General features: G+C 39.0%; 1 protein-coding gene across 3 annotated transcripts in view; it reads right to left on the bottom strand.

Annotated features, from left to right (window-relative positions):
- The window catches only part of NTM (neurotrimin), a 1,288,851-nt gene that overhangs the window by 268,291 nt on the left and 992,916 nt on the right, over window positions 1-27,644 (bottom strand). For all 3 annotated transcript variants that reach the window (XM_072611617.1, XM_072611615.1, XM_072611616.1), the window contains one exon: window positions 14,929-15,161. In XM_072611617.1, coding sequence (XP_072467718.1) covers window positions 14,929-15,161 — 233 coding nt within the window. The remainder of the gene's footprint in view (window positions 1-14,928; window positions 15,162-27,644) is intronic.

Below are 27,644 nucleotides of genomic sequence, written 5' to 3'. Positions count from 1 at the left end.
CAGGGTCAGGGATCAGGAAGACCTGAGTTCAAACAACCCCAGCAGACGCTTGCTAGCTGTGTATCCCTGCCTCTGTGCCTCAGTTTACTAGCACCTACCTCACGGGGTTTTATGAGGATCAAATGAGGTAATACTTAATGCAAGGTGCTAGCACAGTGTCTGGCACATAATAGGCACCATATAAAGGTTTCTTTCCTTCTCTCTCATCTTAAGCTGGGCAAACTTTGTCTTGGCAATAGATTAATAATGGATGAGACATATTTGTTTATTTGTTTGCTTTTTTTTTTTTAAAGGCAGTGTTTTTCTTTGGTCTCATTTTCTTTGCCTTGATATGGGACATTGGCTCGAGGGTCTATAGGGAGATATGACAATATGTGAGGCTACCTGGAGACATAAATTTGCATACAGCTTTGGGAGAAGCTGTCCCAATTCCTACTGTCCTCTAGACTTTACCTAGTCTGACTTAGCTATCACACAGGCTATTAATACAAAGGCCCTTATGGGAAATTTTTTGGCAGGAAAAAGACTTTTTTTTCCTCTAGGCTCCAGAAGTTGTTAAAGGTATTTTTTTTAACTCCTTCTACCCATCTGCCACATGCCAGACAGGGTGACTACTGTCGTGCCAAAAGAGATCTTAGTGAGAATAGCTGGTCCCAGGGTGAGGAAGGAACATTAAAATCAAATAACTAAGTAGAATCAAATTTTAAACAAAGCAGTTGAGATTGGAACGCATTGTTCACTGACAATTCGGTTCACATCCCTTCAGTTAAGGGATGGTCTTTTTGTATTACTATTCATTTTCTCCCCTATGAGAACAACAACATAGTAGGAAGATAAATGCAAAACAGTAATTATACACATGGTCCAAACCTGTTTTCCTTTCTTGGGCAAAAACCTCGACTGAATGAGTGATTAGCCTGAATAAAATTTAGAGTTTAGATATTTAATACATGGAAATTTCCACAGCCTGGCTTGGAGCTACATCTCCATTCAATTCAACAAACAGTTATTAAAATCTTCGATGTTACAATGTATTATCCTAGGTACTGGGAACCCAAACACCCAAATCCGATGGTTCCTCATGTCATGGAAGTGATTCTGGGTTCTCAAGAAATGTTAGCCATAATGTGGAAATTTACAAACATTTCCTCATCTTATCTTCACAACAACCCTGTGGGGTAGGTACTGTTATTATCCCAATGTTACAGATGAAGAAATTGAGGCACATGGAAGTTAAGGGACTTACTTAATCAGGGTCACACATCTAGTAAGTGTCTGAGGTAGGATCTGAATGCAGGTCTTGTGGATTGCAAGTCTTACATTTTACCTACTGTATTAACTAACTTCTCTGTTTCAGGAAAGAAAAAAAAGTCAGTCTCCTTTTTGTCTCCCAAAGATACCATATGTTTTCTCACTTCTACACCTTTGTTTTCACCATTTTCCCTTGCTTTTAACCCCACTGTCACACACTTTTATAAATGAATGAGATCATAAGATTAGAAATGAAAGGGTCATCAGAGGTAATCAATTCCAACCAACTCCCTGAATTTGCAAATGAGGATACTGAGGTCAAGAGAGGTGAGATAACTTACTCAAGGTCATACCAGTAGTAAGCATCAGAATCAGTTTTAGAATGTGGCTCCACTGATGCCGAATTCCATGTTCTGTCTACTCTTCCATAGTCTACCTTGCTTTCAGAGCTTATTTTAAATATTATTCATTGAATGAAAGCAACTTTGGGTATCCCTACCCTCACTTCACTCCTTGAGCATTGTCTGTGCTGCTCACTTAGCATGACATGCCACCTTCTCATCCCTTGTCTTTCCAATTATCGCAGGGCCTGTACACACTTATATCCTGACCATGAAGGACAATATATTCCTTATACAGAGCAGAAAATAAATAAATGTTTGATGATGATGAAAAATACACTATTGTATGTGTGAACTGAATTGTTTGTTTCAGAAAGATGACAAGATAACTTGAATTTTGCTGTGATCTTTAACAAATCTCTCTTCCAGGTCCTTTCAAAACATTGCTATAAGATCATCAGACCCTACACTAAACAAGGAAGTGGGACTGGGTTGGACAATTTTTCCAGAACATCACAGTTAGTCACAGTCAAGACAGAGTTTCAAACACTGGTTGGATTCCTAAAATTCAGGGTTTGTTGCCCCCTGGGCTATTAAATCTCAGCAAGAGAATCTGCTGCTTACTGTACGATACTCCCAATTAATCACAGTAAAAAGCACTGTTTGCAAAGTGAAAATTCTCTATTTTGAATTCTTAATCCTCCACCAGCCAAGTTTACTACAAAGGCATGAATCTATAATTGAGACATAAAGCAAAACATGTGATCAAATTAAACTGTCCTAGTATCAAATCAATACTTCCTTTTACAAATAATCAGTTGTGAAGATCCCTCAAAAGAAAAAAAAAAAACAAACCATGCTATTCAAGCTGATCCTTAAGCATTCTAATTCATGGGGCCATAAACCACCTGTATGCAGTTTGCTGTTTTTTAACTAAAATTAATTTTTCAATGAACAGAAATGTATTTTCTCTCTCTTCTACCTTCTCCCTTGCCCCATTCAAAACAGAACATTTGTACTAAATATTCAGTCAAGAAAAAAATATTCCCACATTGGCCATGTTTAAAAAAATGTGTGCTACTCATTCGACCCTAGGCTACCATTTCTCTATCAGCGGATGGGTAGCAACCACCTGTATCCAATGTGGATTAATTAACTTAGCCAATTCTAATTAGCTTAATTAATTAATCTGTTTAGAGTTGGCCTAACATCCAAACTTTGACCCTATAAGCGAGCCTGTTACTTAAGAATGAACAAAATCAGAAAATTTATCCTTAAAACGTAAAAAATAATATCTCTGAGCCAAAATTAACCTATAAGGAGATTTCTGAGTAACTGAACCTCTCTTCATCTTAGAGATGCTTTTAAACTTGTTTTATTCATGATAGATTTTCAGTGGCTAAAAGCTTTGGAACAAACACAGAAACCCCCACTCCTCCCTCTTCCTCTACTACTTCTAAAGGTCACATTATAGATAGAAGAATTCAGAAGTCATGTATCTGGAACTGTCATTAACAAACTTTTGAGTCTAAGCATGATTTTAGCAATAAAAAAAATCGATGCATTATTTGCTGCACACACACACACACATACATACATACACATAAACACACTTCTTTACCTTAATGATACTGTAGGGAACTTTTTGTCTAGTTTAAATGATCCTCATCAAAATTACAATTGTAAAGCATTCATTTTAGTACCTCTTAATGCATATTCACTTCTCTAATGGACTTTAAAATCTGCTTTTAAAAAAAAAATTAAACAAATTTCTGTGTGACTTGCATATTGGACCAGCCTGCAGACCACCTGGAGGACAGACCTTTGAGGACCACACTTTCAAAACCATTGACCGACAAGCAAGCTTATTATTATAATTTATGCCATTTTCTCCTGTCAGGGAAATTAAAATAAAGTAATGTTTCCTTTTGTGTGAGAGGCAGCGTGACACATTGGATGAAGAGTCGGCCTCAAAGCCAGAAAGATTTGGGTTCAAGCCTCACCTCTGACACACACTTGCTGAGCAAATCACTTAACCTCTGAGTGTCCCAGGAAACTCTAATATTTTAATTGGCAGAGAAGGTGCCAACTTGCGAATTGGTGGGGGAAATTTTGGTCCCTATATCTGTAGAGATCACATATTCAGTTCTTCCTCTTTTTTTTCCTTTGTGAGGGCTACAACTTACACTTTGCAACCATTTCTGGTGCTTGAGCAGATCTCAGGCTAAGTAGATTGGATAGAGGAAGAGATAGGGAGAGAAAGATTCTTCTACTTTAATCACATTCAAATATCCACAAACTGCTTCCTTAAAGAGAACAAGACACTTCTAACAGTTTCCCATGGGCTGGCTTCCTGGGAGGCTTTGTCAATCTTCCCCATTTGCATCCTAGGTTTAAGTTTAATTAAAGCTCTGAAAGGTTTTCCCTTCTCGAGAGACATGGGTTTGGAGATGCTTTTTTTTTCTGCCATCATTTCCCCCAAGAGGTTCATTCTTAATGGTCTATCACTTTCTTTTTCAGCTGGTAGCTCTCCAGTTTATTGCTCTTCACCAAAACATTCCCATACAGATTTCCTTGGGGAAGGAAGAAAAAGAACCATTTTTACTTGGTAGCAGGTCCTAGCGTAAACTGAAGTCATGGTAAACATAGGACCAAAACACTGATAGATCTGGGCATAAATTCTAGCTCTATGTGACCTTAAGCAACTCACTGGCCTCTCTGGGCATCAGCATCCTCATCACAGGAACCAAAACCTTTAATAAATTCTAGTGGTTCCCCATTACCTCTGGGCTCAAATACAAACTGTTTGACGTTTAAAGTCCTTTAGCTAGGTAAAGCATTTCTGAGTTTATAGCTATAAAGCACTTTACAAAATATACAGTGCCACATAAATACTGGGTGTTAGTTTCCTCATTTATAAAATGATGATTTTGAATTAGATCCGTGTTGTCAAACAAATAGAAATGGGGCCCAATAAACTGTATATAAGGATCCCTGGGGGCTACATGTTGCTTTAGAAAAAAAAAATATAAATAAATGTGTATACATACATATATGCACACATACATACATACATACATACATGTATATACACATACATATGTATGTACGTATGTATATATATTTATTAATACATCAACACTTTAAAATCAGGTAGGAACTCCATTTTAATCCACTTCAGGCCACACTCAGGAGAATGGTGGGAGGCATGCTGCCCATAGGCAGAGTCTCAGGTGCCTCTGAACTAGATGCCCTCTGAGATCTTTTCCAAGATACAAGGCCTCCTGGAGGCAACACATTCCATTTTGACCTGTTCTGTTAGTAATTTTTTATTTACATCAATTCTAAATTCCTGCTACTTCCAACCACTGCTCTGAATTCTGCTCTCTGGGATCAAGTTGAACAAGCCTAATCCCTTTTCTAAGTGACAGCTTTTGAAATGTCTACTAGAAGACAACTGTCCCATCCTTCCCAACCCTCAGGTCCTGTCTTCCTCAGGAGAAATACCTCCAGTTTCTTTCATTGTGCCTCATCTGACATGATCTTGGTCCCCCTTCCTTATCACTCTCTTCTTCGTGCTATCCAGTATCTATGTCTCCTGCCTAGGTTTAATAACAATAATAATTAATATTAATAATAGCTAACATTAATATAGTGTTTTGAGATTTGCAAGGCAATTTGTACATATCGCATATGATCCCCACAACAACCATGGGAGGTAGGTACTATTATCATCCCCATTTTATAGATAAGGAAACAGAGGCAGACAATAGTTGAGACTTGCCCAGGGTTACACAACTAGTAACTGAGGCTGGATTTGAACTCACATATTCCTGACTTCAGGTCCAATACTCTTATCTATCGAGCAATTTAGCTGCCTTATATTTTGTTTCTGTTGTACGTGATTTCATATTACCTATGAGTCAAAGAAATCAATATGTGTTAATTTTTGACAGAAGTTACAAATACATGTTAATCAAGCTTCTTTCAGGTACATCCTGGGGAATGACTCGATTAGCCCTGACAGATGTTAGCTACTATTTCACGCTATCTGATACCAACCTGACGTAACTGAGCTGCTGAAATTAATCCACATAATAATAGAGAAAGCCAAGGAGTCAGATTAGCAGAGTAGAAAGATTACCCCATTTGTAGTCAGGGAAGTTGTATTCAAATCCCAGTTCTATTATAATTTCTATGACCTTAAGCAAGACCCCTTTAGTCCTCATTTCCTCACTTGTAAAATAAGGGGGTTGGATTAAATTGCATCTTGGGTCCCTTCCAGAGTAAACTAATGATCCTATGGCATGGGGATGAAAAGAGAAAACATATCTAAGAAATGTAACTTGGTCACTGCCTGTTATTGATAATTGGCATTTGCCTTCCAAAGGAAGAACAAAACGTATAACTTGGAGGCTATAAGAAAGTCTTGGATACAGTTGGAACCACAGTATTTTCCTCCTGCAGATAAAAATATTTGGTCTGTAGAGAAGACCATGTTGATTCCCTGAGGAAAACTAGCTGGCAGCTCAGCTACAGCCCTGGGGGAATCAACATCTACATGGATGTTCAAAGGGAGAGGGGGAAGGAGATGGGGGTAGTTCCGTGGAAGCTAGGAACCATCATTAGTTGCTTGTCTGAAATGATGCTTCTGGTCTTCTGTGAGAGCCTGGAGCCAAATAACAAAAGGGGTGCTTCTTCTAAAGACTGTACTATCAAGGCCCAAATATGGCAAAGGATTTGGTCCTGGGGGGTTGCAGCTAGTCACAGTCTGATCAAAAAAAAAAAAAATGGAGACAGGGACTTCTCCAAACAGCTTCAGGAACATGATCTACTTCCTCCTCTTTGCCCAATTCTCTCTCCCCTGCACCACATGCTGCTATGTTCCTATGATGCCTTCACCTAACCAAGTGTTGGAGCATCTTACCTTCTCCATTAAGCATTGATGTACATGACTAAGAAAGCTTTCCTGTTTTGCTTTGCTTCTTAATTGTCTTACTATGCCTAGAGGTGAGAGTATGCTACAAATGAGTTAATTGAGTTTTTAGTGTTGACTGCTTTGACAAATCTCAAAACCTTCACTGATTACATCAAAAAGTATCAGAATTGGCTCAAAGTCACTTAGTTATATCACTTGCATGCTGTCTGAATTTAGTAACACAATTTCAGATAAAATGGCCTAATTTCTTTTCCTTTCCCAGAACCTTCCAATTTGGTGAATGAATTTAACTTCTTACTTTTTAAAGATCCTCAGTAGAGGCTCATCTACTATGCATAGGCCTGTGACCATGTTAACAACAAAATTTTCAAGTACTTTTGAAAGGAAAGAGAGAATGAAGTAGTTTGGAACTAGCTGCCAGACTGGGTCAGCTATAACATCAGCCTATGATTCAATTCAATTCAATTCAATTCATTTTGGAAGTTCATGTGTAAGGTGAGAGGCAGAACTAAATAGGAGATAGAGGGCCAGCCTTAAAAGTTAGCAAGAAGGTCCTCAAATCATGCCTCATTGTGTGACCCTGGATGAGTCACAACCTTTCCTGGCTCACAGGGAACTCCCTATAACTATAAATTGCAGATTAGTTGCCAATCTGTACTGGTAGAAGTAATTTCCTCACCTGGACCTTCCTATCTTAATGAAGTAACGTTTGGACCACACACACCTCCCAAAGTGACAAGCACTGGTGCAGGGACTGGGATCACAAAGGCAAAAATAAGAAGAATTCCTGAATCCCAGAGCTTTACATTCTACCAGAATGAAACAACAAGCATACATCTAAGTAAATTCAAAATAATTTAAAGAGGGACATGGTGCTAACAAGGAGGGGAAATAAAGAAAGGCCTGTTCACTTTGCACCAAGCACCTAAAGTAGACAATTTTGTCTCCTCAGATCTGGGTGAAACTTATCCACCGATGAATGCAAAATGAATCAAGCTTCTGAATGAATGAGATTATTCCCAATTTCATACAGGCATACACACACACACACACACACACACACACACACATCTTGTTTGTACATTGTTGTTTAAATGTTATCATACTCCCTTCACAGTGTGAGCTCCTTGAGGGCAGGGACTGCTTCCTGCCTTTCTTTGTCATCCTTAGAGTTTAGCAAAGTGGTTGGCACACAGCAGAGACTTAAGAAATGGTTGTTGACTGACTGATGAATAATAACGTTTAAAGTTGTTCTGCTACGCACTAGCTGTATGACTTGGGAATGTCACTTCACCTTTCCTGGGACCTCAGTTTCCTCATCTGTAAAATGAGGGTTTTGGGCTGGAGAAGCTCTAAGTTTATTTCTAGCTCTAATTCCTCTGGATTTGGCCAAATTTTCTGGAGCTGTGTGCAGGGAGAGGAAACCTGAAGCATTGAAGGCTTTGCTCTCAAAGTGGGAAGGGAAGTATTGAGGCAACTTACCCTCTAGACTAATCTGTTTCAGGTTCCCTTTTGTTCAGGTGCCTGGAAGGCCTGTGGGATGTAGGTGTCTGGAAATTAAAAGTTATTGTTCCTGTTTGTTTAATTATAATAATGAGTTTGGCTAAGGGAGGATGATTAATTATGCAAGGTTGAAGAGTAACAAAGTGGCCAGGTAGGGGGTGGGGGCCCTGGAAATGCTGGGAGGACAGGTGATGAGTGAAGGGGTGGAACTTCCAAAGGCTCCATTATTTGCATGCAGCAGGCCTTGGCAGTGGACCTAGAAGTCTGTGGGAGGCTCTGTCCCCTTGAACTCTGCTGAGGGGATCAAGGGATGCAACTATATCCAGTCTGCCTTCCCCTAGCCCCTCCTACTGGGCCCACATTTACTGCCCTCCCCCTTTCACCTGAGCAGTTTGACTCCAAAAAGCGGATAATTAACTATCAAACCATAAGTAGGGATTTACAGATTAATTCTGCCCTAGAAGAAAAGGGAAAACTCATTTACACCAAACAAAAGGGAGGGGGGTGATTAGTTCCTGGAATAACAATAAAGAGTGAGATAGGGCCTGGAAAACTGATAAAGAGGCCAAAAGCTTTTTGTTTATTATTATTACACTAATATCCCCACCTTTTTATAAGCACTAAATTCTACAGTTTTCTATCATGCAAATATGTGTCTCTAAGTGAGATTAAAGCCCAGCAGGCACAGCACTCCAAAGAAGTCCATTTTCAGGGTTTAGATAAGGTGAACCTTCCTTAATGCACCTCTAGCAGCTGTAGGCTCATCACCACTGTACAAGTACGCTAGGGTTTTTATAAATAAAAATAGGGCTTTCTCCACATCCTCCCTAGGGTGCCTTTAATTTAGCAAACACTGCAGTCTCATTAAGAGCAGTTGTCATGCTCTCCCTGCCATGTGGGGTCTTCCAGGGAAAAAGGGGCCTGTTGGCTCTGCTGGGTCAAGGACAGGATCAATACAGTTGTTTGGGACCAGTGACAGAAATAGAACTTTCTCTTTTTATTTCTATTACAGGCTACTGGGCCTGAAAGGTTGGAAGGGGTTAAAATATGCAGATGGCCCTGGGAAGAAGGCTGGAATTAAACTCATGAATCACAGGGGTCCAGGAATAAAGGGCACTGAGACTTCTGGTTTAAAACATTAGACCTAAGTGAAGGAACTTTGGACAAAATGCCCTAAGAGCATATTTAGGGTCCTCAATGAATATATATGAGGATTGTCCTTGACTTATAAGCTTGTCTTGAATTTTCATAGGTAGATGCTAAAAAAAATTGTTATAGCTATTCTGTCCAGAAAATAAAACAAAACAAAACTATGTGTTCACTCTTGAATTGTCTCAGCAGATGGCTAGAATGCTGGATTTTCAATGGAGGAAGACCTGAGTTCAAATTCAACCTAAAACACTTATTAGTTGTGTGACCCTGGCCAGGTCATTTAATCTTTCTCATTTTCAGGTTCCCCACTTTTAAAATGGTAACAATAAAAGTACCTATCTTCCCAAGGTTGAAAGTGAGGATCAAATGAGATAATATATGGAAAAACTCTGCAAATCTAAAAACTTTATATAAATGTTAACTGTTGTCCTGCATTAGCCATTCAAGAGATTATCCATGTGAGCTTAAATGCCTGGCTCATTCATACTACTGTTATTATCAATGTCAAAGCACTGTTTCGGCTTTTTTATCGGAAGGGTAGGCTTTGAGGAAGCCTTAAATGTTTCTGGAGAAGAAGACCCTTTTCCCAATAAAGGGGTAATGAACAGTAAGGGGAACTGGGTGGTGATGAATTTGAATAAGTGGTCCCCAAAGTGGGATGTTTACATGCCAGGATGGTTCGCAGGATGCTCCAACGGGATATAGGAAAACATTATAGAAATGGGAAGAGCAGGACGACTGTTCAGGTACTTGAAAACACTGCCAGACTGATGCTTTCCTTCCCTTTGCCTACTCCCAGTGCAGGATGTCTTGGAATATCAGCCCTGCCACCAGCTTCCCCCCCCCCCCCACCCCCCATTTGTGTTTTCTTGGCTGGAGTGGTTTGCCATTTCCTTGTTCAGTTAATTTTATAGATGAAGAAACTGAGGCAAACAGTTAAGTGACTTGCCCAGGGTCACACAGCTAGTAAAGGTCAAAGGCCAAAAAAGGAAAAAAAGAGTACTTTACAAATATTATCTCATTTGATCCTCATAGTAATGCTGGGAGATAAGTGCAATTGTCACCCTTATTTTACAGAAGAGGAACCTGAGGTAAATAGAAGTTAAGTGACTTGCTCAAGGTCACACAAGTATCAGAGGCTGGTTTTGAATTTAGGTCTTTATGGCTACAAATGCCCTATTTGTTGAGTCACCTGCCTCTCAAGGGAGACTTAAGCAAGGTGTCCAGGAGTACCTGAAGCAAGCTGACCAAAAAGCAAGTAAACTCAGCATCACTGGGCAGTACCAATGGGTCTGGGTCTACAAGTTCAAAGGACAGCGCTGACAGTGCTGTTGGGGCTTAAGCAGCCACAGATTGATCTCTCTCAGATCTGTAACCCTGATCCCAAGACCTCTTACTTCTCGCTTCTACCCCAAAGAACAGCCCTTTATTAGCTAGCTGTAAAGAAAAAGATCATAGACCACCAGGAAACTAGAACCTATGGGCTATCTTTCCATTTGCCCTGCCATACCCTTCTTCCCTACCTGAAATAGCAACTCTTAGATTATCAACTCTCCTCTCCCAAAACAGAGAAATCATCATCATCATAATATTAAATATTAAATAATATTAAATATCAAAGAGCACTTATTATGTGCCAGGCCCTGTGGTAAGCACTTTTCAATTACTCTCTCCTTGGATCCTCACAACAAACTGTGACTGACTTTCAGCAAAATACCTTTTTATAAATAGTGGATGGGACTGAAAAAAAAACAGTATCAAGGTTTATTTATGGAGGCCAATGACGCACTTGTTCCATTTGGATCTACCTAACTTTGCAAGATATCTTTTTCAGCAATGATAATCTTTGAAGCCAAAATAAACTGACCTTAGAACTAGACCTCTCAGTCACTCTTTCCATCACAAGTTATTGAACCAAGATTTCAAAAAAGAATGAAGCTTAGAACATCATTCTAAGTGAACATTAAGAATAAGAGTATTCCAGTGAGCAAAAACATTTTTGTGCCATTGATAAATAAATATTTAAATATTATTTATTTTATCTTTATCACCTTCTGTTGTTTTATAATATACCAGAGTCCATGAATATAATTTATAAATAAATGAATATGCATATATTAGCCATGCATATAGCAGTTTTTGTTTTTCTTTGTTTTTCCTGATTGCATGTGTGATCTCAAAACTTGGAGACCACTAGAGTAGGAGACTAAGGAGTCAGATCAAAGTTCTAGGTCTCCATCATTTTCTAGCTATGGGACCTTGACCCTGTCATTTAATATCTTTGGGCTTTCATCTCCCATCTCTAAAAATAATCGGATGGCATTCATTACTGGTGGGATTGTAAATTTATGAAATGTTTTTGGAGAACAATCTGACAGTGTTCTATAAAAGTTGTGATGGCCATACCTTTTGACCCTGAAGTTCCTCTGTCCAATTCATCAACAAGCATTTATTAAATCCCTACTCTAGATCAGGCATTATGATAGGCAAGGGAAACAGATAAAATAAATCTAATCATTCTTGCTCTAAAAGAATTTACATTTTAGCATTGTTGAGAATATATCTTCAAAGTGATATAAAATAAACAAACAAAGAAATAATTGAAGATCTTTCAGTCTGGAATGTCCTTTTTTACCAAACCTCATAGAATACATACACACATAAACATATATAATGTATGTATATGTAAATACATACACATACATATACACACACATATGTATACACACATACACACATGCATAATACTATATATTACTAGGCAGGGAGGTATCTAGATATATACATATATATATCCATATTTATGTTTTACATACCGGTTCCTTTAAAAGAATATAAACACTTTGAGGGCAAGTTGTGTGCGTGTGTGTGTGTGTGTGTGTGTGTGTATTTCAAGTGCTCAGCAGGCATTTATAAATGTTTGTTGATTGACTGTAGCATTACTCTTTATTTCCCCAAATGGGAAGCAAGCTAAATATCCAATAATAGGGGAAATGATTAAATACATTATGATACATATACAGATATATCAATGAAATCCTTTAAGGGGAGATGGTTAAATACAGCTATTTAAAAAGGAAAGTGAATGAGGATGAATGCACAAAGAATAAAATGTTACTAAAAAGTTGTTATAATATTTATACTGCTTAATTAAAATGTAAATAGTGGCAAAGCATGCTCATTTAGTTGTATGGAAGTACAATATTAAATTTATAAAAATATTTGAATAAAATAAGAGGATTGGACCAGGTGGCCACTGTTTCCAGAGAACTGACATTCAAGGATTCTTCTCATGTCATTCATTCCCATTTAATACATGTTGAAGCAGCTGCTTCTATCAGTAGAAACAAAAATAAAATAACTTGAATAGCCAACTCCAAGGATCCTTTGAGCTCAAACTTTATTGGTTGTATCATGTAGTACTAGATTTTGAATAGTTTAAACCACAGGGAGTGGAAGAGAGAAACATTAACCAGGTGTCATTTATATGTATGCTGAGGGAGAGGAAGCAAAAGACATTATTCTGGTATAAAGAATTCTAGATTTGAAGCCAGAAGCACCAAAAGAAAAGGTGGGGGAAGAAGTGACCATTTGAGTCCTGTCTAGCTAACCTTATTATTATGTGGTTCACATACACACAATGTTCATATACTCTTCAGTGTAAAATAGATGTTTTTTTTTTTTAAAGATCAAAAACCGTTAGAAATTTCAACAAGACTCCTAACTCTTATGCCAGTGCAATTTTCTTTTTCTTTTTCCTTTCCTTCTCTTTCATTCCATTTCTTTGCCTTTGCTTTTCTTCTCATTCCATATTTATTTTAGAGACTGTTTTTCCTTGACTCACTCAGGCTGCAAGTACAGTTGTCTCTCATCATACTAATCCAACTAATGATTAGCTTGGGAAGGTTTGACCCACTCTGTTTCTAACCTGGACCAGTTCACTCCTCCTTAGGAAACCTGATGGTCCATTGCTGCCAGGAATTCACCGCATAGGTGCCTGACATACTGAGGACACACTGCAGCTCAGAAATCTCAAACCCAAGTGATTGATCATCTTCAATTTCCCAATAGCAGAGATTATAGAAACCATGCACAGTCACATGGAATTTTCATCCAGAGTCTGAAACAGCTATTTAAGACTATCCACACAGACAATTTCTGGTATGGGAGTCATACTTTAAGCTCAATGTAATAACAGATCACAAGATAAACAACAACAAATCTGCCCTGTGATGATATATGCCCTTTCCAATACAGAGACAGGGAAGTTTGGTTCTATTTAGTTTGTCTGATTGCTTTAAGAGGGAAGGAAAAAAAGACCCTGGAAAATTATGGCCCTCTATTCATTAGAGTGTCAATAATGCTCAGTCCAGGCATATCGACAGCGGATTAGCTTAGGCTGGCTCTGTGTACAAGACCAATGCCTTTCTTAACCCAGCTTGTTTCCAAATCAATATACCCATCAGCATTTGAAAATTAGCCCAAGATGAGATTCCAATACTTGAGCTGGTGTGTCATGCTAAGAGGGCACCCAGCCAACTTATAGAGGAAATCACCTAGCAAAGGATTAGACATTTTCCATTAGTTTGTGCTCACATTGCCCAAGTTAAGATTGCTGACCTCTGACCCTAGGCTGATCCCTTCATTTCAGTGTATATGAGGCATACTCCTATATCAACACACACTCATCTTCTCATCATATGTCTGTAATGCTGTCTGTAATAAATTCCCCCACCAAAGCATTGTTCTCTGCCTCCACACTTTGCTCTCACCAACTCCACTTTCATTTGACTCAAATAGGAAAACAATGGCACCCCATTCCAGGCAAAAAAATGAAACAAAACAAGACAAAAAACCACAGCCTCAGTATGGAAGCTCAGAGTTTTAGAACAGAAGAAACCGCCACTGTTGGCTCTCATTAAGGAAACAATCAGAGAGTGCTTAGTGGAACTGCACGTTCTTCCAGAATTTGAAATTAAACATACCCATACACCCCGGTTATTGTATAATCTCTCACTCTGGCTATGGCCTGCTGTCAAGTCTTTTTTCTACAGGTAGCTTGTTCTAGGCATCCTCATCTCATCAAATCCTTTTTCTCATTTGCTCCTGCTTTTTGCCTTGTTTGTCTATGTCTAAGTCCCCCATTTCCCATCTCTTTTTTTACGGTTCTCTTCCATAATTCTTCTTTCCTTTTTTTTTTAACTCCCCCCCTCCCCACTCTCCACTTTACATCTGAACTTCCTGTCCCGGCTCATTCTCATTTCACAGAGGTCTTCGGCTTGTGGAAGATCACTAGGCTCTACTCTTGGGGCCGCCTATAGGAAGGACAAGGAAACAGAAATAACAAAGAATGAACTCCCTTTCAAAGATATGAAAAGGGACATTCTACTACATCTATACCTTACACTAAGCAAAGGAAGCTCTGTACTAGTAGCCAAAGGAAAAGCAGAACAAAATAAGAAATCAATGTGATTGATGGCAGCAAATTGAAAGAAGGTAACATGGTTTAATTGTGTATTATTACTGAATTGGAGTTGGTCACTTTTGTCCCGGCCCTACCTTTTACTCAGTGTGAAAGTCACCAAGACACTCAAGTTGTGTATTCTATAAAACAAAACCAAAACAAACAAAATACCAGGAAACTGACCTAGCCAGAGTCCACATTCTACATCTAGGAAGGACCACACTAAAGGTGCCCCAACTCCCATGCTCCAGACTTCCCCATTCGGCAGCATCCTTTACCTTGAACGATGAGGTGGACTCGTGATGTCTTTGGGTGATTGTCCGTTTGCACAGAGCAGGTGTACGGGCCTTCGTCATACACGTCCACATTCTGGATCTCAATGCTGTACTGGGTTTTGGTGTTAGTCAGGAGGACTACCCGGGGATCTAGGCACCATTTGTCATTCCCAGCATAGAGGATTGTGCTGCGGTTCAGCCAGGCCACCCTGGTGACTCGGTTGTCCACAGTGCACCTGAAAGAAAGAAGAGGTAGAGCAGGCAGGTCAGATGAAGGGTAGAATAGAAGGAATGAGTCCTCAAAAGGTGCCTAGAGGGGAATGGGATACACAGAGGGGTAGAGCAGCTGTGATTTTTCATGTCTTTTGATTCCCAATATTGTTACATTTTAAAGTTTTACTATCTTTATATTCAGTGACACTAACCTCCTTGATGTTCCTCATACAAAATACTGTCTCCCAACCTGAGGCATCTTTACTAGCTGGTGCTTATGCCTGGAATACATGCCTCTTCATCTTCAATTTGTGGCTGCTTGGTCTTTCTTCAAATCTTAGCTAAAATCCTACCTTCTATAAAAAGTCATTCCTAAACCTTCTTCATTTTAGCCCCTGCCACCTGATGTGACCTCCAGTTTATCCCATCCCTATCATTTTTGTACACAGTTATTTGCATGTTCTCTCCCCCGTTCATCTGTTGGATCCATGAGAGCAAGGATGCCCCTCCCCTTTCTTTGTCTTCCCAGCACACAGTACTGTGTCTGACACGTAGTAAGCACTAAATAAGTGTTGACTTGACTTGACTCCTGTGATAATTCTTAATAGTCCTCATGAACCTCACAGGAATATGAGATCTGCACATTGCCTGCTTTGTACTTCTGGGATCTGAGCCCTTCATTGAAGTCAATAGTCAATTTATTCAGTATATACCGTAAAGGCAAAGTAATAGTTCTCGGACTCCAGAAACTAAGACACATTCAAATATCTTCACAATTGTACTCCCAGAGGCATTTTCTTCCCCTAATTCAAAATAGCTGATCCCTAGAGAACTATGAGAATCTTTCCTTTGCCCTACCCTTTTCAGCAACATTAACAGAAAGCTTTCAGATACAAGGCCACATCTGGACCACTTCTTATAGCTGTTGTCCCTTGTCATAATCTAAAGTCGAATATTTTCACCACTGTAGGAATCATCATTTAGTTGTTTTTCATTCATGTCTGACTCTTCTTGACCCCATTTTAGATTTTCTTGGCAAAGACACTGGAATGGTTTGCCATCTCCTTTTCCAGCTCATTTTACAGATGAGAAACTGAGACAAACAGGGTTAAGTGACTTGCCCAGGGTCATACAGCTGGTATCGGTGGCCAGGTTTGAATTCATGTTTTCCTGACTCCAAGTCTGGCATTCTATCCACGTGGTCACCTAGATGCTCTATCCTTAAGGCTAGAGGCTAAGGAAATAGAACCAACTGAGGTGCCTACTATATGTCAGACGCTGTGTTAAGTGGGGAAACAAACAAACAAAAAGGACAAAAACCAGTCCTTTCTCTACAAGAGCTCATAGTCCCATGGAGCTGAGAGTTAAACACAAGTTCTCTGATTTTACACCCAGTACTGTTTCTGCTTTGCCAAGTTCTTCCCCTATTATAAAGTGCGTGCTTTTCACAAAATAAATATCTATGTGCCTTCAAAAAGATAATTTTCTGGCATTAAAAATATGCATCTATAAAAAGCAATATTAAAATGTATTCCTCATTTCATCCCCCTGTGCATTGTGCCATAGGCAGATCACAGATTTGATTGAGTCCTCCTGGTCTTCTGTCTGACCCAGACACAGCTCAGTTAGAAACATCCTTGTCCAGGGGTCCAACTGTCTTTGTGCCACTTACTGTATTTTCTGGACAAGATAGACAATGTCCCATGCCAACCTCACTCTGACATGGTGGTTGTTTTTCGTTCTCGAAGGGGACCAAAACGACATTGCCATGTTGGAGTCAAGGTAAAGTGTGTCGGACTGTGGCTCAGCCGTAGCTGAAGAATCCTTAGAGTTATCTAGTCATATCCAATTGCGTTCAACTCCTCATGACTCCCTATGGGGTTTTCTTGGCAGAGATATTGAAGTGGATTGCCATTTCCTTCTCCAGAGCATTTTATAAATGAGGAAACTGAGACAAAACAGGGTTAAATGACTTGCCTAGGGTCATACAGTTCCTAAGTGTCTGTGGCCAGGTTTGAACTCATGTTTTCCTGACTCCAAGTCTAGAACTCTATCTGCTGTGGCCACCTAGCAGTCCTATCCTTAGAGCAGAGAGAGACTAAAGAAATAGAACCAACCGAGGTATACCAAGTCAATTCAAATCGATTCAATTCACCAAATATTTATAACCTATCTATAATGTCTTAAGCACTGTGCTGGTTTCTGGGAATGGGACAATGAAATAGTTCCTGCCTTTAAGGACCTTATCGTTTACTAAAGGGATGCACTTATCCTAGTCCTCTCCTATGCTGTACCAATTACCCAACTTTATAGTCTTGCTAGTTCCCAGGTGGCATATCTCAGTCCCACATGTAACATTTTAATATGAACTCCAAGGAGGCTTCTCAGAAAAGGGACAACACAATATATATGTTATTGTGTCAGGAAAATAGCCAAAGTATTAACATTAAGAAGGCTAATAGTTACTGTTCTTTGGATAATTACAATATTTTTGAAGATCATTTTGACAGTGTTATGTCTTGGTACAAATGAAGTGGATCCTAAGACATGCATCTTGTTTGAGTACATACTGTTACCACTTTACAGAAGAGAATATTCTTTGTGATCAACTTGTCCTATGGAACTAGAATGAAAAGCCACTTTCTTTTCTAGAGTAACTGAAATTTTACCAGATACATGGGAGAAAAGTCATTGTGCAGAAAATGCTGACCACTAAACTATAAACTGCTTGAATAATTGTTTTTGAAGCACACAATGGGACATCTAACAAGTCTAATGATGAATATGGGAAGACTGGCCAGGGCATCCATGTGGATGTCTAATTATTGAAAATTGACTGAAACTGAAGTAGTCGCACCAGACTGCACAGCAGTTAAAGGGCCAAGGATGTTCATTTGACACCTCTAGCTCAGCCAATTTCTAACAGTCTTATGTGGCCCCTGTGATATATTCTATATGAAGAATGTTGGCATCTTGTCAGCTGTGGCACTAGGCACGTTTAAGGTTGTGCTTGCATGTCCAAACTGTCATCTCTGGAAACCAGCCTTGCTGACTTTCAGTGGAATTAATGGGTGGTGCCTGGGGAGATATATCGCCAAGGGAACTTGGAACCCCACTCATGTCTCCCCTCTCATACTTGCCCTTATCTATCTGTCTCATTTATCCATTTTCCTGCCAGAAAGAGCAATGCACACAAGACACCCATCCCATCTTAAGTTGTAGCGAGCTGTGAATGGGAACAACTTCCAGTTCTAAAACAGAGGAATCTGAAGATCATGGATTTAGTATGAGAAGAGACCCTAGGGATCACCTGATCTAGTTCCCTAATTCTACAGAAAAAACCAAGACCCAGAGAAGGTAAAAGATATGATTCAAGGTCACGAAGATAATAAGATTCAGACTCAGACATTGTATTCAGTGCTCAGGCATTGAGAATGGTACCTTTTTTCTGGTAGTGGGGAGGGAGGGAAAGAGACACATTAATGGTCCCATTATTTTTACCAGTAGTCCCTTGCATGTATCATCAATTCTTCTAATTGCTTGCAAGATAGGTTTATATATCAATTTCTTCAGGATGCCACACTAACTTAAGTGAGAACGAAGTTCTGACACAGGATCTCCCTCCTAATCTCTGCCTCCTAATTTCCCTCCTTCAAGTCTCAATTAAAGTTCTACTTTCTGCAAGAAGTCTTTCCCAGTCCTTCTTAATTTTAATGCCTTTCCTCTGATGATCCCTAATTTACCTTGTATGTACTCCATTTGTACAGTTATTTCATGCTATCTCCCCCTTTTGATTCTGAACTCTTTGAGAATAGGGGATATAGATAGATAGATATAGAGATATTTAGATATATATGTCATATATAGATATATGTATATATGTATGTGAATGTACACACATACATACATACACACATATACACTGTATCCCCAGTGCTTAGCATAGTGCCTGGCACATAGAAAGCACTTAACACATGATAGCTGATAAACTGATAGGCAAATATATCCTCATCAAATGTGTTTGCCATTATTATGGAACATATATAATACAGAGCCCAAATGGAATAAAGGATGCCCCATAGACATTGAAGTTCTCTAGATGCTTTTGCTTGCATATGAGTCTCAATGATTGTATCAAACCTCAGTATGCTGAAATGTCTCCAAAATGAGATCATTAATTACTCAAAAGAATTTGACCTAACTATCCTTAAAAGAGAAACCAAGTGAATAAATAATGCTTATCCAAAATATAAAATGAACGTTGATGAATAGTCCATAAAGCTGGACCACCAGTATAGATAGCTAAGTGTATATCTATATCTAAATCATCCAAATTAATCAAATCATGGATAGATGCTACAGATGAACAATGAACTAGACTCAGAGTTAATGATAACATATAATAAATATGATATGATATGATATAATATGATATGATACAATATAATATAATATGATACAATACAATATAATGCCAGCTAAAATTTATTTAGTGTATTTAACAGTATCTCACCACAACCCTGTGAGGTAGGTGCTATTATTATCCCACATAACAGAAGAAGACACTAAGGGTTAAATAGCTAGTTCAAGAACATACAGCTAGTAAATGTTTGAGGGAAGGTGTCAATCCAGTCTTTCCTGAATCTAAGTCCAGGTTGTCCCCAATGCACTACTCAGCTTCAGAAGAGAACAGAATGCTTTGAATTACTTTAATCTTCTCCCTGAAGCAATGGTCCAGCTTTTTTTTTATACAGATATTTTTATGTTGAAATTCTATGCAAACCATGAAAAAAGTACAGCCTCCAAAGAACCGTAGGTCAACCAAATGGAAATGTAGAGGTTCATGTTAGGTGTGAATAGGCTGTGACAAGTTACCAGTAAGGAACAGTGCAGAAGAAAGCAGCATAAAGAGAGATGTCTGACCGAAAAAAAGAGAGTTTGAGGGAAAGCTACCCAAAAGCCTAGGTGCTGCACTGGGGACCATGATAGGTCCAAGATCTACAGAAGCACATCCATTGTAGACAAATTGTCATCATACCATGGATGAGTGTGGTATTGAATGAGAAGGCACGGTTGTATTGCAAGCTGAACCACTGGAAAGAGTGTCTAATGAGATGATAGATTGATTGAAATGTCAATGTTCAGGTTCTGAACTGCCAGCTGTCCTGACAGACCTGGCTAACTAAGACTTTCTATTGGTATGTGTCTAACACAATGGTCGACATGTGCCAGGTCAGTGGGAAAAAAAAAATGTTTGTTGTAATTATTAATTTCCCTGGAGTGGGTGAGGTTGGAGTTGGTAGAGAGAAAGCAAAGACAATTAATATAAAATAAGTCCTAGTGGAGCAAAAGTTCTATGCTTCTTTACAAATTAGAGCTATCATTTTAAATATACATGAAGTGGGGGAGTTTTTTCAACATTAGTTCATTGGCATTTTATCCCTTTTCTAGGATAGCAGCTTCTTTTTGAACAGGAGGAAGACTGTCCATTTACAGTGCCAGGTTCACATCAGTTTTCAATAAATACTTTTTGATGGTAATAAGATATTACATGTGCAAATGGGCAGAGGAGACGATCAATGATGCAATGGGTGTATAAGGCTGCTGATCCACATATGGGAACCCAGTCTTTGGTGGAAGAAGCTATTTCACACATTCTTGCTGAAAGTACACCCATTCTGCTGGCACTTGGAAAACATAATTCTGTGTCCTTATCTCTGATTGATGAATGGAGGCTATATTACAGTTTTTATATTTAGAACTCTTGGGAGAGCAAGAGTTATTGGTCAGGACAAGTAGTAGTGAGGCAGAAATAAAGAAGAGAAGCCATAGGCTAGTAACCGTAAGCCACTTTTGGATTTGGGGGCTTTAAGGAGAGATAAAGAGGTGAAAGTTGGGTAGTCAATGCAGCAAACATGTCTGCCTGCAGCCTTCAGGAGACATGCAGAGGTAGAGATGTTTGACCAAAGAGAAGGATTAAAGAAAAAATTGAGAGGGGGGGAAACAGGCTTGGCCTTTCTTAAACACACCTGCCTGAAGATCTGAAGACAATAATGGATCCAGACAGTGTGTAATCCAAGCATTCCTTCCATCAAATGGCCCTTTAACTGCTTTTGAAAAGCACCAGCGCTCAGGCAACGCATGAGACTACAGTAAAATAAGTGCTTTCGCCCTTCACAGCACCTGGTCACAATCTCCTCTTATCACACTGAAACGCTCCAACTGTCCCTAAGTTTGGCCTGTTCCAGTATTTGCCTTCCTCCCCCTCCTTGCCCCTTAAGCTTCACAGATGAAAATTGCAACATAAATGGCTTTGAAATACCAACCAGAGACCACATGCAGTTTGTTACTGAAGCTCTGTCTGTGCTTTCTCTCCTTCTTCAGGAAAGAAGGGGGAACTGGTTCATGAGAAAAAAAAAAGAATAGGAAAGAAGAAAAGGATACAAAACCTTCATCAGAGCTTGACCAAAAATTCTGCTTAAACTGGAGTTTGAAGGAAAACGTCAGCTTTCTGATCTGTTCCTATGTCTCACTGTTTTAGGTTAGCTCTGGGGCCATTGTCTATAAGAAAGGCTGAATTCCATATTGAATCATAATGACCACCATTCAGGTCTTGGAAAAGAACAAGAAGTAACAAGCATTTATAAAGCACCTGTTGTATGCCAGGTACTATCTTAGGCTCTGAGAAACAAAGACCAAAACCAAAAATAGACAAACCTTGAAACAGTATCTATCCTAAGGAGTTACATAGCACTTAGATGGCTTGGAATGCCTTTGTGGGTACAGCTCTAACTTCATTTAGTTCAGGTTTGATGTTGACCCTCATGGGTCACTGAATAAAGGACATTTACCTTGCTCTAGAACAAAAGGAAACAGTGGCACACTTAGCTTCTCTTGACTAGTTTTCCTTATCTGCATCTGGAAACTCCTTTAGTCAGGAGTCACCTGGGCTCAATGAGTCAAGTGGTCTCAGGCACCTACCACGTCAGCTTGAGAGTACAAAAAGATGGGAACTTTTATGCCCCCAGACCAGGAAGCTTTGAGGACAGCTGAGGTCAATCAGACTGCTAACAAGGGAGGAAGCAGAATCAGGGAAGCCAGAGAAGTCAGGAAAACCCTGGTCTTATTCTAACACCCATTCCTCACCTGTACCTCTTAGAGTCCCTCAGTTCCTTTAATTGCCACTTAAGCACTGTCTTCTTCAGGAAGTCTTTGTTTTGCTAATTGTTTAGTCCTTTTCAATCTTGTTCGACTCTTCATGATCTCTTTTGGAGTTTTCTTTATAGAGATACTAGAGTGGTTTGCCACCTCCTTCTCCAGATCATTGTACAAATGTGGAAACTGAGGCAAAGAGAATTAAGTGACTTGCCCAGGGTCACAGAGCTGATAAATGTTTGAGATCAGATTCAAACTCAGGAAGATAAGCTCAGTGCTTTACCAAAACTCTGAGACACTTATCTGCTCCCAAAGCCTTTCTTGATCTCTCTTAACTGATTGTGCCCCTCCCTGACAAACTACCTGCAGTTCCTGGCTTAGAGAAGGTGCTTAGTTGTTTGACCTGAAAAGATACTCTCAAATCAACTACAATGGCTAAATTATAATATTTGCCTTTTTTTTTTTAGCCAGAAACCTCACTGCTTCTATCCATATTGTTTCCTCTTCTTTTTCTATTGTTGTATTTATCTTCTGTATGGACTACACAAGTTAGCTTTTGATTACATAATGTCTTCTAACTTTTTCTAATTGTTTCCTGCATGTGTTAATCTTGTCTCTCCAGGTAGTAGGCCATTCTTGTACTTGGCCTCCATAAGTGCTAAGCATAAGACACTGCACTCATTCAGCATTTGTTAATTGACTGAGAACAGTGGAAGATTTTAATCAGTCTCTTAAAGAGTAAAACAATGTGTATAGGATAGAGAACAATGGACCTGTGGGAGGATGTAAGCCTATTGCCTTTAGGGACAATTATTTTAAATATCTAATACCAACTTATATTTTAACAAAAGCATACCTCCTACTCATGACTGAGCAGAAAAATAAGCATGATTCCTTTGAATTCAATTTATTTCAATTAAACCATTACTGTTCTCTGTACTGGAGACAGTACCGAAAACATTTTTATAGACTCTAAATCTTGTGTCAGACAAAGCCCCAGTTGCCCTATGCCAGTTTTGGATCTGCCTAGGCTTATACAAATCCCCTCACCTGGAATACCTGGAATGTCCTCTGTTTCCTTCCTTCCTTCCTTCCTTCCTTCCTTCCTTCCTTCCTTCCTTCCTTCCTTCCTTCCTTCCTTCCTTCCTTCCTTTTTTCCTTTCTTAAACACTTCATATCCTTCTCAAATTCTAACTCCTCCATATATCCTTCTTTGGCATTCTAAAACTCTTTCCTTTGGATTCTTACAGCATCTATGATCTAAAAACAATCATTTGACATGATAAGATATGCTTATGATAGTGACATGAGAGAAATGTTACATTTTCACATTCTTTTTATGTTGACATGGAGTTATCACTGAGGAGCCATCAAGAAAGAGTTACTGAATGTCTCTAATGTGTTATGATCTAATTGGATGACTTGACATACCATCATTATTTAATTAGTCAACAAGCACTTATTAAGTGCTAAGTATGATGCTTTGTGCTGGGAATATAGACAAAAATAAATAGTTTTGTCCTCAATGAGCTTGCAGTATATTAAAAGAAAAATAATAATAATACAACAATGTATAGCTTCCAATTACCCAAAGTCAGGCTTGGATTTTCAATACTTTCCCTCCCAAGACCTTATCCAAAGTGCTCAGAATAGATCCAAGGCAGTGAAAGTCTTTGGATCCCTTTGTGTGAACCAACACCTCTTTAGGGAGAAAGTTCTCAGGAAAGTGGAAAGAGAACGCTGTGGAAAGACGGGATAAAATGACTAATTGTGTCAAGTCTATCAAAAGACAAGTTTTTGGAATCCAGGAATCTGGTAGTAATACTACCAAACTACAATTATCTTCATTTTTTTCCCCCAATTCTCCATCTTCTTAAACTTTCTGCCTTTACATGGTAAAGGGAGAAAATTTCCATTCTCTTTCTTTTCTCCTTTCTTCTCCATTTGTTCCTGGGTACTTCTCAGACATTTCTCTTTTAGCAACTTTTTTTTAAAGGGGGGGAAAGAACACAACAGAAACTTATCCCTCTAGTCCAAAACTTTTCTTTTCCTATGAAAGCATAAAACATAAAGGCTACACTGAACTCCCCAACACACAGGAGAGGAAGTACAGGCTAATGATGAAAGCTGGAATTCCAAAGTGAGAGACAGGACTCCTGGGTTCTGAAGTCTGAACTTCACTACTCTTTCTCAATATGACCAATCATTTAACTTCTCCCTAGTATCACTTTGTATAAAATTATAACATAGGGACCATGGAGTGATGGCTGAGAGACTATAAAGTGTTTTAGCATCCTACGTTAGAGTGGGTAAGTTCTTTAGTTCCTTCCCATGGATGAAGAAGAGGTGATATAAAACATCATTTTTAATGTTCAGGTGGATGAGACAGTCAGTCTCTGAAAACTGATCCAATAAAGATTCATCTTGGATTGACTAAAAAGTGCTTTTTTTTCCCAGCACCATGGACAGCCCATAGGAAACTTCTTGCCTAATTCTCCCTTAAGTCTTTGAAGCATGAATTTCCCTATCTTCCCTGTGGGCCAAGGAGGGAGGAGGGGATCCCTAGGGCTTCAGGATATGGTGCTGGCTCACTGATACAATATGTAAAAATAATTAAGCACAGAAGAGATAATTGTTTCTCTCCAGATCTTTAATCCCTATTACATTTTACCTTTGTGGGCAGCAGGAGGGGAGGGAGGAGGTCTCTTCTTCAGAAAAATGAAAAGTACCCAAGGGGGGGAAGGAAGTGCTTTCTGTCTTGGCTTCTTGCCTCTCTGGGGTCCTCCTGCAATCCTCTAGCTTTTGTGACTCTAGATATTTTTATTCTGCTATTTGTGATGGGCAGAGGAGATGTTTGATAAGCTCCATTTTATTGGGATATTCATCCCTTTAAGCAGATTATTGGGAGAAGGGGTAGTAGATCTGCTTAGGTGCTCAATAGATGCCTTAGGAATAGTGGATTTTCCTTGGAAAATAGGCAGCAGCATATTTCACTTGTCTCTTTCTTCTCTCCATACTCCTCTGTGCCAATCCTCACCCTACATGGCGGTGGGATCCCTTTGTTAGTATCTCAGGGGATACAGATTGGGTGTGTAGGTGAAATAAAACCCCAAGCAGCAAAGGGGACATGTTCAAATTCATTCTTCAATGAACAAATAACACTGAGCCCCTAACAAGTGCTAGGGGTCTTGTGTGTGCTGTGAGGAATAAAAGAATGGCCTTCTGGGAGGTCCTTACCCTGAAGAAATTTGCAATAAAGATGAGGAAACAAGATATGAATATATAAGAAGTACAAAAGCAAGGAAGGTCATATGCTTGTGACAGAAAATAGTACAAGCAGTAAATGCTGAAGGAGCTTAAAGGAGGCAAGGAGAAACCATTGTGGACTTCAATGGTCAAGGCTTCTTGGAGAAAACAGGGATCCAGCAGGGCTTATAGGATGAATAAGATTCTGTGGAGATGGATTGATAAGGTCAAAAATAGTAGAGTAGGTAAGGGGACATGCAATTTCATTCAACCCAATTGAAAAATCATTTACTATATTTCTCCTATGTGTCAGGCACATATCCCCAGGTACTGGGGATATAAAGACAAAAATGAAAACAGTTCTTGCCCTCAAGGAGCTTACATTCTAGTGGATTCCAGACCAGAGTAATGTGAAAAAACATGGAGGTAGAACACATATGACATGCATGGGAAGCACCATAGTGTCTACTTTCTTTAGAATGGGAAGCTTCCTTAAGACTCATATGAACTGATGCTGAGTAAGGAGAGCAGAATCAGGAAAACATTGTACACAATTACAGTCACATTGTGTGATGACTAACTTTGATAGACTTGACTCTTCTCAGCAATGCAAGGTTCTAAGACAACTCCAAAAGGCTCATGAAGGAAAATGAGAGAAAGAATCCAGAGAAAGAATTATAGAATTTGAATGTATATCAAAGCATTCTTTTTGCTCTCTCTCTTTTTTGTTTTTTTCCCTTCTTTCTTGTAGTTCATTCCATTGGTTCTAATTCTCCTTTTCAACAGGACTAATGTGAAAATATGTTTAATATGTAGAGTCTATCTCGCATTGTATGCTTTCTTGGGAGGATAGGAGGGAGGGGGAAAATATTTGGAACTCAAAAGCTCGTGGAACTGAACATTGTAAACTAAAAATTAATTAGCAAAAAAGAATGGAAGGTTCCTTTTGGAGAAGAGTGGTAGAGAAAGTTAGAAAGGTAAATTGGGGCCTGATTATGTATAGCAATATAACAAGATTAGACTTTATCCTGTAAGCAATGGATTAAACCATTGAAAGTTTGAGACCAGAAGAATGGCATGCTGAAAGAAATATTACTCTAGTATAGTTTTTAGACTGGATTTGATGGCTAAAGACTAGAAGAAACAAGATAGTCAGCTATTGAAAAAAGAACTGATAAAAAGTTATTGAAGCTTCATTTTCCCATGGGCCTTGGAAATTCCCTAGTTTGAGTTCTAAGACTTACCTATGACAAGAAGTTTATTAGTTGGCTACTGGAACTGGGAAATTCAACAAAGAAGCACGAATTGTTTTTTTGTCCTTTATGAGTATCACAGAATCACAGAATTTGAGAATTGGAAAGACTCACAGTGATTGTCTAGTCCAATTTATGCCCCAAAGGAATACTCTTTATAAATTATTTTGTAATTCCTTAGCCAGCAGCTAAGTACAGTGCATATAATGCCGGGTTTAGAGTCAGGAAGACCTGAGTTGAAATTTAGCTTCAGATACTTAATAGTTTTGTAACCCTGGACAAGTCACTTGATTTTTGTCTGCCTCAGTTTTCTCATCTATAAAATAAAGATAATAACACCTACTTCCCAGGTTGTTGTGAGGATAACATGAAATAATAATTATAAAATGCTTTGCAAACCTTAAGGAACTAAATAACTGCCAGCTGTTATTACCTATTAAGTGGTCATCCAGCCCCAACCTGAAGACCAGGAAGGAAGGAGAAAATCATTCCTAGTCATCCCATTACACTTTTGGGTTTCCCTAATTGCTAGAAAGTTTTTTTTCCCCCCAACATTATGCCTACTTTTTTTATCTTAAAAAATTCCACCCAATGTACTCAATTTTATCTTCTGTGGCCCAACAGAATAAGCCTAATTTCTTTTCTATCTCACAGCCCTTCATCTCTCTGAGTCTTCTCTTCTCCAAACTCAAAATTCCTAGTTGCTTCAAATGATCTTCATATGCCATGGACTAAAGGCCCTTCACCATTCTAGTTGCCTTACTCTGCAAAGTGTCTTGCTTATAAATGTTCTTCTCAAACCATGGTGTCCCAGACTGAACACAATCTTCCATATGAGGACCAACCAGACTA

Source organism: Notamacropus eugenii, chromosome 5 (assembly GCF_028372415.1).
Source record: "Notamacropus eugenii isolate mMacEug1 chromosome 5, mMacEug1.pri_v2, whole genome shotgun sequence".
Classification (NCBI taxonomy): domain Eukaryota; kingdom Metazoa; phylum Chordata; class Mammalia; order Diprotodontia; family Macropodidae; genus Notamacropus; species Notamacropus eugenii.
Note: the sequence above shows the minus strand (reverse complement) of the source record. Positions and strands in the feature narration are given on the sequence as shown.